General features: G+C 39.3%; 1 protein-coding gene across 2 annotated transcripts in view; it reads left to right on the top strand.

Moving 5' to 3' along the window:
* Positions 1–13,444, top strand: part of slc49a4 (solute carrier family 49 member 4) — an 82,871-nt gene that overhangs the window by 6,129 nt on the left and 63,298 nt on the right. For both annotated transcript variants that reach the window (XM_023274571.3, XM_055015623.1), the window contains exon 2: positions 142–235. In XM_023274571.3, coding sequence (XP_023130339.1) covers positions 142–235 — 94 coding nt within the window. The remainder of the gene's footprint in view (positions 1–141; positions 236–13,444) is intronic.

Genomic DNA, 13,444 nt, shown 5'->3' with positions numbered 1-13,444 from the left:
ATCATACACTAGTAGCGGGTGACACATTCGGAGCATTTAGAAATAAAGTCAGAATAGCATAAAATAGTAGAAGCAGTACGCGACGACCAGCTGCACACAGCGTTTTTCTCCACTTCCCTGATCAAATCTTGTGTCTTCCAGGTTTGCGGGCATCCCTCCTGCTCTCTGCCTTCTTCATGCTGCTCGGATCGGCTCTACGAAGCATCCCGCTGACAGATGAGCCTCTCAGACGATGGTAAGACTCCTCAGTAAAAATTATGGCAGCAGATCGTTCTGGGGGGCTAGTGTGATGAGGATCCTCTTGTTTCCAAAAAGGAAAAGGAGGCAGAGAGTGACTCATGAGCTGCAGTGCTGTCACAAGCTGTCAATATTTTCCATGACTTGATTTATTTGGCAAACTTTTCTGACTGCTGCAGCCAATTTAGGGCCAGATATGGAAATGTGATCAGGGCTGGAGTCTGATCACACATGTAAAGCCAAAGTTAGGACCTTTCCTGGTTTGATGCATTTGCAGTGATGTGTGGTGGAATTGACAATATTATCTGAGAAATGGAAATGTCACTGCTGAAAAATTCATCAGCAACTTTTTGGATGTGTGGTTACAGTTATTTTTCAAACAAAATGTCAAACATTCTCTACTTGTTTCAGCTTCATTGTGAACATTTGATACTTTCCTTTTTTGCATGATATTTACGTGAGCCATTTTAGGTTGGACACTTTTAAAACTGTCTTAAATATGAAATTTGAATTTGAATATGTCACCACAGGCTCTAGAAAATAGTGACAAGATTTAGTTTTACCATTTTACCCACGAAACAGTTAATGAATTAACAGAAAAAAAAATATTTCGCAGATCAATCTATATCAAAACTAATGGATATATGTTCATAGTGACAATGATGCGGTGCGTATTGACACCCATAATGTTTACTATGTTCAAAATGTTAGTTTAGTACGCTGATATTTGTTAATTCACACTGAACACAAAGTAGAGCTGAGGGTAGTGGGAATGTCATTATTTTTGCAGGTAGTGGACACATCAAATATTTTGGATTAAACAAAATAAAGGGATTAAAGTTTAAGGGTGTGTAAATGCTAAATGTACCATCCAGACTACATGAATGAATCCTGAAAAAACAGAAAAACGATATTGATACAGATTTTTAGAGATTAAACAATTCTGGTGTTGAAGGGAAAATTATGAGGTTATTTTTCACAAACTTATTAGCAGCTTACCCTGAAGATGTCACTTGACTCTGCACCATTGTTCTCTGCATGTGCTCCAGACAGTGCTGAGTATTGTAAATAGGGGTGGTAATTCTGCTTGACAAACTGTATCATAACACCCCAATTTTTTAATTGCCCCAAGCAATTTTTTCTGCATTATGTTCTCTTTCTGAATTATGACCATACTGTACAATGTATATCCTAATACTGATATTTCGCCGATAGGCCAATATCGGCTGACGATGTCGGTCAACAGATACGCTATATTGCCAAAAGTGTTCGCTCACCTGCCTTGACTCGCGTATGAATGTAAGTGACATCCCATTCCTAATCCATAGGGTTCAATATGATGTTGGTCCACCCCTTGCAGCTATAACAGCTTCAACTCTTCCGGGAAGCATGTGGGATAGGTAGTATCCCAAATAAAAGACACCATGTGAAAGTACAGGAATTGCCCTAAATTTTGACACCAAGCACAACTTGCTTCTATAAATCCTTCTATGTTAAATTAAATATGCATGATTTTAGCCATATATAACAGAAAATTTAGTGATTTTCAAGTGTTCAAATGTATGTATTGCAGAGTAAAGAAGATATTAAGTAATTACAAATTTTCAAGAATAGTTTGCAAAGTTGGTTCAGTTATGTCTTTTCAGAAATTTTTTAAACAGTTCAGAAACCTTCTTTTCTGCATCCTGGCTAAGTTTATACTGATGACCCGTTGCTGTAGTCAAGTCCGCAATTTCAGTAAGGATATGGTCTGTTGGCTCCCAACACTGGTCCTTCCTTTTGGGCCAAGAAAATGATCTGGCAGGGCCTTTTGGTTTCATAAAGTCTAGGAACACATCTGCTTGCTCAGTTGACACTTCCACAACATTTCCCAAGTAACAGTAATTATCATAAACAGCTGCAACATACTGGCCAGGATGCCAGGATTTCTGAAAAGACATAACTGAACCAACTTTGCAAACTATTCTTGAAAATTTGTAAGTACTTAATAATATCTTCTTTACTCTGTAATACATACATTTGAAAACTTGAAAATCACTAAATTTTCTGTTATATATGGCTAAAATATGGGGTGAAAACGTGCATATTTAATTTGAACATTTAACATAGATGGATTTATAGAAGCAAGTTGTGCTTGGTGTCAAAATTTAGGGCAATTCCTGTACTTTCACATGGTGTCTTTTATTTTGTGATACTACTTATCCCACATGCTGATATTGACCTTTGAATCCGAAGGTCGGACAGATATTTTTGATTTTTAGCTGTTCATATATCATACATAACATAACATAGGACCTTTATTTTACAGAGATCCATTCCCTAGGTAGCCAAGATACAGGACATACAATTTCTAATGAATAGGATGATTAGTTTTTGTGTAACAGGTGGCCAAAAGTAGCATTTTAGAAGTTTGTGATGGATAAAATCTCAACTTTGTCATTCTCTGTAACATGCAATTGTAAATATTAAGTAAATATTTTCACATTTCTTAGGACTATGGATTCCTATGAAATGATCCTGAAAATTTCAGACCTCTAGCTCTTTTTGTTCAGAAGTTATAGAAGCCTGATAATAGCCGAAAATTTCAAGTCTTAATTTTGGTCGCAATTTTAGGGTACCCCCACCTACTTCAAATGGTCATAACTTTGGAACTCTTTACAATTAAGCCTTGCAATTTTGGATTATTCCATCATATATAATGTTCTATAAGTATGTAAAAATTTAGAAAAATCTGAAGGGGTCAGGTGAGGACCACTTGATGAAATGATATGTAATGACCCACATAAATAAAGAGGCAGTTAGAGTATTAGTATTGAGTAGTATAGAATTTTGAGTTTGGACTTGAAGAGATGCAGAGAGTCAATATTTTGAATGTCCGGTGGGAGTGAATTCCAGAGTTTGGGAGCAGAGCGGCTGAAAGCCCTGCTCCCCATGGTGCTGAGGTGGATGGAGGAAGAGGATCTGAGAGAGCAGATGGAGGAGGCGATGTGAAGGAGATCAGACGGATAGGAGGGGCGAGGTTGTGAATGGCCTTGAATGTATACAGGAGGATTTTGAATTCCATTCTGGATTTGATAGGGAGCCAGTGAAGCTGCTGTAGGACAGGGGTGATGTGATCGATGGAGGGGGTTTTGGAGATGATGCCAGCAGCTGAGTTTTGGACCGGTTGAAGCTTATGGAGAAATTTGTGAGGGAGACCAAAGAGTTACAGTAGTCAATGCGGGAAGTGACGAGGCTGTGGACCAGAATGGAGTTAGTACGGAGGGTGAGGGAGGGGCTGAGACGATTGATGTTACAGAGATGGAAATATGCAGACTGGGTGATGTTATTGATATGTGATTGGAAGGAAATTGAGGAATCGAGGATGACATCCAGACTCTTAACCTGAGGGGAGGAAGAAACTGAGGCACTGTCAATGGTGAGGGAGAAACTGTCAGTTTTGGATAGTGTTGATTTTGTTCCAATGAGAAGACTCTCTGTTTTGTCACTTTAATTTTAGGAGGTTTGAGGTGAACCAGGATTTTATTTCAGACAGGCAGTTGGTGAGGGAGGAGGGTTTGAGTGTGGAGTTGGGTTTACTGGATGAGTAGAGCTGGGTGTCATCTGCATAACAATGAAAATGAATGTTGCATTTACGGAAGATATTGCCAAAGGGAAGGCGGTAGATGATGAAGACAAGGGGCCTCAGGTCAGAGCCCTTGGGCACACCTAAAGAGACGGGGGAGGGCGGGGAACAGAAAGACATGAGTTGGATGAATTGAGTGCGGCCTGAGGGATATGAATGAAACCAGTCAAGTGGGGTGCCAGTGATGCCAATGGTGGACAGTCTATTGAGGAGGATGGAGTGAGAAATTGTGTCAAAGGCCGCACTCAGATCAAGGAGAATGAGAATGGTGAGTAATCCAGAATCAGCTGCTAGGAGAAGATCATTAGTGACTTTTTTGGGGGCAGTTTCTGTACTGTGGCGGTGGCGGAAACCAGACTGGAATAGTTCGTAGAGGATATTGTTAGTTAGATGCGAATGGAGTTGAGAAGCAACAGTTTCTTCAAGTATTTTGGAGATGAAGGGCAGCGTATAAATGGGATGGAGGTTATTGAAATTGTTAGGATCTGAACCAGGTTTTTTGAGGATTAGGGAGACAGCTGCAGTTTTAAGAAGAGCTCGAACAGTACCAGTGGAGAGTGAGGAGTGAATGATGGCAGTTATTAGGGGGAGCAGTGAAGAGAGACAGGATTTGCCCAGAAATGTTGGGAGGGGATCTACTTGACATGTAGAGGGCTTGGATTTATGGATTAAATCAGAGATCGTGGAAGGGCTTGGGAGTTGGAAAGAGGAGAATGGCTGACAATGTGGTAGAGGTTCAAAAAAAATATATAAAAAAAATTAAAAAATCTAATTCCACTCTCTATCAGAAAATATGTTAAGATCTGTTCCCCAAATCGTTCAGCCCTACTGGTTGCTGTTATTGTAGCTTCAAATAGAGTTTTTTTTTTTTTTTTTAAACTTAATTAAGCCAAGGTCCTGTCGTTTTCCTTCAGAGTAGAGACCAGTAACTGATAGAGGGATAGTCAGAAAGCATTTCACCGCCAAAGAAAAGGATTCTGAATGACAGCTCAACATTGTGTGGATCCGTTGCTCCTTTTTTATGCCCTTGCTGCCCGTTTCCTCCCCTATCAGACAGCCATTTGACAGGCCATCACATGAAAACAGTTTCTCCAAAAAAAAAATCCCATTATTCGTCGTGTTTCATTTTCAGTTTTACTTATGAGCTCACTGTTCTTCTTTTAGAAATGCAAGATCTCAGAGAACGTCATTTCAATTATAATGTGCCTTTAAAAAAAAAAAAGTAATTTCACTGAATATTATCATGTATCATGACATATCAATGCACGGAGGAAATTGTATTTCTGCAGAATGAGTCACATGTCACTTTCACTCGGTGGAGTTGAGGAGTTTTAAAATAATTTAGGCTTTCAAAGAGCAGATAAATCAATTTTGTTTCTCAGTCTCTTTCTCTCTGGGTCTCATGAGGCTACAGAAAGAAAGCCATTAGTGGAGTGAATAGCTTATATTACAGTGATAAAGGCCAAATGTAAGTAAAATAAAAAGCTTCTGCTATTAGGAAGACGAAGTGAAATAATCATTATTCCCATGTGGCGGTGCCTGTCTTGAAAAATGTATTTACAGTTTGCTATGAAATGTCAAGTTATACATCCTGGATTTGTTGCCTCTCTGTCCGGTTGTAGCATCCTGTGTTTATACTATGTTCACAGCACTTTACAGATAACTCGGTCCACATCCATGGCTCAGGAGTGACATCCTTTCATATATCGTGTAGACGAAACATGTTTAGTACATATGGGGACTTGTTATCTCCGACTGCCGACCTTGTATAAGTCCCCCTGTTGCATAATGGCCTAATATGGTCCTGTTATCTTCTCTGTAGCAACTTACTCAGACCCCACGAGGCTGGAAGGTTCCCATTTTGAACCAGTTATTATGTAAAAAAAAAAAAAATTCAAATAACAGAGCTAAGGTGTGACTTGTCAGGAAATCTTTTTCTTCAGCAAAAACACAGGGACTATTCTGTTGACTGTATTGTCGCAAAAGGAGGGACGATCTTCAGATTTCTGTATTTTACTGGATAATGACCTGACCCTAATGACCTAGTCAACCACATAAATATTTTTGGAACCTAGAAATGGGTGACAAAGAAAAATCCAACAGAAAGCTTTTTAGTAAGATTCTGGGTCATTAAGTGATGGCAAAATAGCTTCAATACACCTTAGCATTGATTCTTCAAGTCTATGAAATTCTACTGGACTGATAAACACCATTATTCTAAAAGATATTCCTTCATTTGGTGTGTTGATGGAGAAATCGCTCCAATATTGGTCCAAAAAATAATTTTCACTCTCAAACCATTCGGTGACCTGTCATATTTTATGGATGAGACCACGGTCATCCTGGGATAGACCACTCCCACCAGTATTGAGATGTTTATTCATCAAACAAAAGTCATAATTTACAGCAACTTTGTATTGATTTGACGTGCCTCTTCCCTCTAAAGGGGCAACAATGCCAGCAACATATCCCCCACAGCATGACAGTGCCATCACATTTCTTTGCAGGGGTCAAGAGTTCATTTTTTTCTTTTAACATGTCACCTCTCTGTACTTGTGGTACTCTAAATATTAAAGAGAGATCTAACTGAAGTTGTAATTTTATCAGTAAATCAAAACCAAAATCCTGCCAGTGAGCAAACTGCTTGTGTCTAATTGTTCTAATATTCAATCTTTCAGTGTGATCCCTTTTAAAGTGTAGTGTTTTTATGCTTCAGTTCTAAAATGCTGGTGAATTTGATGGAAGAGAAACCAAGATATCCTGATTTTATGAGGTCCAATGATACTGGTTTCTATGCTTCCTTTCCACTTCACTTCTCCCTGCCTGATGAAGCTCTTCTTTTCAATGCAGACTTTTGGTTAAAAATGCTATTGCAATTTAACTAAACTCCAGCTTTGTAATATTCAACTACTTTAACTGGTCTAGTAATTTTATGCACGACAAGTAAATGTATCGATGTGTACGTTTTTGACCTACAGCCTGCAGATCATTGATGCAAGTGTGACTTTGTCATTTCTGAGGCTGTATTATAGTGCTTGGAGCCACTTGCCCCCCTGTTAAAAACTCTCTCTTGCTATTGATTAAACCCCTGAAATCTCATATTTGTTTATCACAATTGTATATTTAGAGTTTTTTTTTAAAAAATATCATTTTCTACCCTTAGAATTCCTTTAATCAGTCCCTCCAGGATTTTGCGGGCATATTTCGAGATTGTTGCGACCTAAAATGCCTGAATTAGCGGCAGCTTTTCTAAAAAATCTCGATGTAAGTTGTGATGTTTTAAGCTTATTTGTTGCGATGAAATTGCGGCAGACAGTAACAATTGCTAAAAAGTTGCATTTTTTTCAGCTTTTAGAACATGTTTCAACATTGTAATTTACAATATTTGTTCTGAAATTAATTTTTTCACGCTCCAACCCATTTACACAAAAACTGGCATAACATGGTGGGAAATTAGCAGGAGCCAGATACTGGTTTAACATGAAGTAGTTGGGAGATTTATGGCACAAAATGAAAATTTACTATTGAATGAATCACATTTGGACATATCTGTCAGTGGCTTAAAAAGTTAATTTCACTTCCTGGCACACATGTATTCACACACGCGCTCACGGCTTATCACGCCAATTAACAAGAAAAGCACACAGAGAGCACAGTACTCCACCAAGAGTGTTCATTACCTGACCTTGCACTGAGCACAGGCATGTGTTATGCATGTGTACATACTGAATCGCGTGACGTAAATATGTAGTGGGCGGCAGGAATTGATGGGACTCAGAAACACCCCCACAATTTAATCAGTTGTTTCTTGTATCATTTCCGATACGTCCACAGTGGTGAATTCGTAGTAAGATCACCATCATGTGATCGTCAGCAGGCCGCTGAGGTCACGTTCACTTGTTGCCATGGTTAACGTGCCGCTATCAGACGCCACTATCTCAATCCCTTAACAGATCCGTGGATCCAGACTTTAAGCCGCATCACTGTCAAAATTGAATCACTTAGTGCTGGGCGATATGGAAAAAATCATATATCACGATATGGATTATTTTATATCACCATAACGATATATATGACGATATACCACAACAAAGTATGTTTTCAGTTATTCTCTGAAAAGTTTGACAAAAATTTCATTGCTTATTTTTCTCCATGAAACTTTAACCTGTTGCTAGGGCTGGACCCAAATATTCGGTCCCCATGGTGGTATGCGGATATTTATTTTGAAATCCGAATATTCGCCCCTTCCTATCTCCACCTCCACCCCCACCCCCCGTCGGGCGTTACGAACCGAGCCGAAAATTCGGCTCTTTCCTCCGTTAGCTCACCGCCTCTGACCTCACGGACCGAACCGAATATTCAAGTCATTCCTTTGTCCGTCCATCAAATCCCCCCCTGCTGTGATTGGTGGAACTCATGGGAGGCTGGCCAAAATTGTGGAAAAGTTGCTGTGATTGGACAAAATTGCATGGCCATGCAGAATTCGCAGAGATTGGTTGAATTCGCTTGAATTTGTGCGATCGCAACATCGCAAATTCCTGGCGGGGCTGTTTAATGTAACTCTACAGTTTTTGCCTGTCTCCACCCAACAAAAAGTTGTAGTACTGAAGAAATTCAGATATACATGTTTGACTTAGAAACTGGTTCTCAAGAAGAATACAGAAAGTTCCACACTGTGAGGGGACAGGATTGGTTCCTTGTGTATGTTAAGTCTGAAAGTCGGAATTTACGTTTTTGAGGCTGCAGTTCCGAGAAGAAAATGCTCAGCCGTGGTGTTTATGGTTCTTTAGCTGATGATGTTTCTTCCTGAATATGGAAATAAAACACCATATGCACATGCTTATATGGTCAAAAGATTGATTTTTCAACAGGGGGGGTCCTGAGGGTTAATGCAGCTTTAATTTAAATCACTGCACACCAGCATGCACACAGTTTTTTACATGCTTGCCAAAGGCTTTTTCCATAAAGGGGAACTAGAGTCATATAGAAACAGGACTCCAGAGACAGGTGAAACATCTTCCTCTTTTCTTTTTTTTTTGGATATGCTCAGGGCACAAACTCCCGTCTCGGCATCACTGTAATGTCAGTTCAGTCCACAAGCCAGTAACTCCAGCATGCCTTATGTCTCACCTTTCTTGAATCCAACCGTGCAGCAGGACACATAATTTCTCACTGTCTGCTGAGCTCAGGCTAAAAAAGTGCAATAGTTGTCAAGGGTCAGTGCAGGCTGCTTTTTCCCCTGTCACACGATGACAGCAATCCCACAAAGCCGTGACCTTCGGCTCTTTACATTTGGCATTCACAGTGGGAAAACAAGATGACACGGTGGAAGACAAGATAACATGAATCACACAGCAAATGTTAGTGTGGCTCAGTTCAGTTTCATTTGCATAATAGATGTAATAGGTCGCAGCTCTTGAAGCCATGTTTTAATGGATGACAGTGGATTATTATAGAAAGGTAGAGGCTGAAATTATTGTGTTGCACCAGTAGATGTCACTCTTTGCTTTGCTGTAGTGAGAAAATGCAATATCAGACTGGAAAAGCTTTGTTTAGTGACGTGTTGCTGCTGAATGTGCCGCCTCTTTTAAATCTGATATTTTTTTTCATATCAGATACACAGCATAGACTTAAGTGATAATTTAGATTACCTGAGAGGAAGAAAAGAGCAAAGCAGCAACATCTGGCTGGCTCTAGGAGTTTATATATGTGGAGTTCAAGGGCATTGCAGGAGTGATCAAACGCAGCATTTTGAGTTTTCTGCTCCCCTGACCAGGAGACAAGTGGCGACCCTTTTCCAGGTGGAGAAACACCATGTTCCCTGCAAATCTGTGTGTTTGTTCTGTGTAATGTTTCATGTCTGACAAGCGATTACATCTTCTTTTCATAACCTCTCGAGGAAATAAACTGACTCTTTGTTTTGATTTTTTTTAGGAAATCAAAGGGATATGTGAACAGTGGAGCTTTCTCTCTTTTCTAACCAGCATCTTCTGTGTAGCTGTAGGGGGGAAAGATTTTTTTTTTATAAAAGTGTTTGTTTTGTGAAGTTCAGTCAAGGACAGAAAAGGCACCGGCCAACACTGGTCACTGATTAGATCCCGGCTGTGATTAGGTTTGCACTCAAATCAAAGACATCAACTTTTTATCCTCCTTGCTCTTTTGTGTTTTCATGCATTCACTCTGTTCTCCCGTCATTTCAGTCCCTCTCTCTCTCTCTTATGTATTTAAATACAGACCAGCTGTGTGATTAGTAAGTGCCTATCAGTACGATCTCAGACTCATTCAGACACTGTCTGATTGGCCATCAGAACACGTTTTGGATCCCACAGCAGGCTGTTATATTACTGTGACAATTGCTGTGGTGCCATTTTCAAGATAGAATTGGCTCGACCTTTTTCTGATAACAGAATCTGGTCCGTCAGCACTGGATGACCACGAGCAGTTAGACGATATCGCCATAGTGCAGACTTCTTTCTCTCAGTCTCAATCAGATTTGGTCTGACAAGGTTCTTCAATAGTGATTAATCTCCTCTTGATGAAAAATTTGCTCCGTTCCCTCTCTTTCCATCGGCAGCTACAGTGCAGCTTCCTTATGTGGCCACTCAACCTCCATGTTAGTCACCATCTGTCCTCATCATGTCATATTAAAGACCCTTTTCTTCAGTTACATCTATTCTGTGATCTGATAAATGAGGTATTGGCCAAACTTTTGAAAACAAAGTTTCAAAAACTGATGTACTGAAAATTGACATCGATTCTTCAGATTGTTTTTCATTTATTTGCATATATACTCTCGTTTTCACTGTAACTTTGTTTGGTATTGCAAAGTCCTACTTCAGCTGTTTGTCATGTTGGCATGTTGTTTTGTAGAAATATGTGTTCATACTCTGCAACATAGAACCAAGAAAAACATCATTTAGGGTTTGATACAGAAACTTGAACATCACATTGATGCTGATATCAAAGATAAAAATGATATCCAGTTTTGCTACGAGGTCAGAGTTATTGTTTTTATTATTCTGAGCATCTTTGCTGCTTTAATAATCGGCTTTTGGACAAACTGTTGGTGTTGGATTTTGAATAGTCATTGTGCCTAATGAGAAGATACAGTCTAGCAGGTGGACCAGTCTGGTATCTGGACCCTTTCCTGGCCTAAATGAGACTGTAATTTAGGGCTGCGCTTCACAACCCGACTCGCTCTGAGTCTGTTTGTGCCTGTTGGGCATAGTTTCCACTCCATTTTGATTAGACACATAAAACGACACAATGCCGACTTGAATCAAAGACCTTTTGCAGGCACTGGAACAAAATACAACGTGTATTAGTGGCATAAACTCTACAGGCCAAACACACATATTTTACAAAACTTATGGCTAAATCCAAGCAGAAGGGGTGCAGGAATGTTGATGCATCTCTTAAAAGCTGTAAAAGATTGGTAGAATTAAAAGATAAAAATTTAATAATAGATTCAATGTCATACCTGCTGCCTGATGGCACCTGCACACCAATCAAGTGTTTTTTTTTCTATGAAACGAGTCAAACGCTGGAAAGGGTAAATGAAGGGCAGCTGCAGTCATATGTATGTGACGGTACACCAAAAAATATTCTAATATATCCTAAACATTTCAAAAATGTTTCAGGAGGTGGCATGTTCAAGAAGTAGTGCTTTCTCTTGGTACTGCTTATTACTGCTTATTTTCTGTGTTTCTCTGCTCAGGTGTGATTGTGTTCAGTTGGGAGATAATAATTCCGTTGTGAACTCTATAGTGCTGGAATTGAGCACGACTTAGTTCAAGGGATGAATAAAATTTTCGTCATTCACAGATGCTGAAAGATGCTTTCAAAAGTAATTTTAATGCCTTAATTTTAGCAAATTATTCGTAGTTCTTAATATGGTAAATCTTTCTTTGCACTCTACTGTCCCTGCTGTTAGCTTGAATTTATTGAGGTTCTTTGCACATGCAGAGAAGTAAATCTTATTTCCGAATCCTAAAGAAGACCTTTTTTAAGTTTTGAGAGATGAGAATATGCTCGCTGGGTTACTTCAGGGTACTGCGGCATGTAAACAAATCAGTCAGGTGTTGGAAATGTTTTTTTTTTTTGCCATGGAAGGACATGCGTCTTTGCTCCAAGTCACATAGTGATAAGTCAGTTTGAAAAATATCGGGCGCCCGTATAGCTCAACGCGTTAAGTGGGCGACCCATGTACAGGGGCTTGTCCCCGACGCAGCGGCCCAGGTTCGATTCCTGCTTGTGGCTCTTTGCTGCATGTCTTCCCCCAACTCTTCTCCCCTGTTTCCTGTCTCTCTCTCACTACGCCTATGAAAAATAAAGCGGAAAAAAGGCCAAAAAAAAACTTAAAAAAAAAAAATATATATATATCAATGAATGATGTAATGATGACCTATATGCTAAAATCAAAATGACAGTGCGATAATGTGGAGGATAAATTTTATCGCTTGTTGCTCTCATCTCTGTCGCACACATAAGAAGATGGAGAAGAAAAATGCAGCAGTGTCCCGAACTAGGGTTCATCAATCCTGCTGAATTCACTCAGCTAGTGCAGAAATGATGGAGGATGGATGTGGACAAAGACATTCCTGCACCAATGCACACATCCAGATCAGAAACCTTGCTAATGTTAGATTCACGTATACGAGACGGAGAAGTTATGTGCTACATGTCAGATATTGAAAACCCTTGCAGCAAAGTTGGCAGTAAAGACTGAGATTCATGTACAAAGAAAGGAGGACTGGGATGCATAAAGAAAAGAGCCACAGAGTATTTTAGGAGGTGTTGGTGTGTCGGCTGGAATGTTCGGAGGACTGAGATGTGTGAAGGAGATATAGGGTGAACAAGTCATTCTCCAATCAGTCTGTCACTGACCACAGTGCTTTGTATTCTGCTGTGACACATTTATCTGTGAGCCCCAGAGGCAGCGGACAGCAAAGGTAGCGAGAGTTAGAGGGCAGACAAGTGTAAACACACTGGAGACTAAACAAACTGATTTATGTCTGCTTTGTATCTGAAGATTTTTTAAGATGTAAAAGTGGGTATTGAACCTCATTTGATCCCTGAAGAAATGTGTCTGAAGTAGCAAAACTGTACGTTTGGTCAGACTCATAACTGCATTTACTATTTTTTTGATCAATTTGTTCTAATTCTGGTGCATTTGTCAATACTGTATTTTATTTATGCAGAGTTCATGTATGCCTGCTTGTGGTAAGACAACATTTGCATAAAACAGGGCTTGTAGAGAAACATTAGAAAAACATGGCTTTAATTTGAGGTATTGATTTTTTTATCTAGTGCAAATCAAATATATTTTTTGCATTAGTACTGTGTCCTAATTAAATGTCTAAATGTCATTCCCACACTGGTGAATTTTTGAAGTAGTTTTATAGATGGTTTCAGAAAATGAAGGTCACTGAGGGTCATATAAATTATGTAATTTGAACCAAGATCTTGAATAATATTTCAGATCTTAATATTTTATAAAATCTGGAACAGTTGTCATACATCCTTAAGTTACCATTTTCAAATACATTTCATTCAGATTGGTAATAACAAGATCTTAAAAAA

The sequence above is a fragment of the Amphiprion ocellaris genome, chromosome 11 (genome assembly GCF_022539595.1).
Source record: "Amphiprion ocellaris isolate individual 3 ecotype Okinawa chromosome 11, ASM2253959v1, whole genome shotgun sequence".
Lineage (NCBI taxonomy): Eukaryota > Metazoa > Chordata > Actinopteri > Pomacentridae > Amphiprion > Amphiprion ocellaris.
This window is presented reverse-complemented; position numbering and strand designations above follow the sequence as displayed.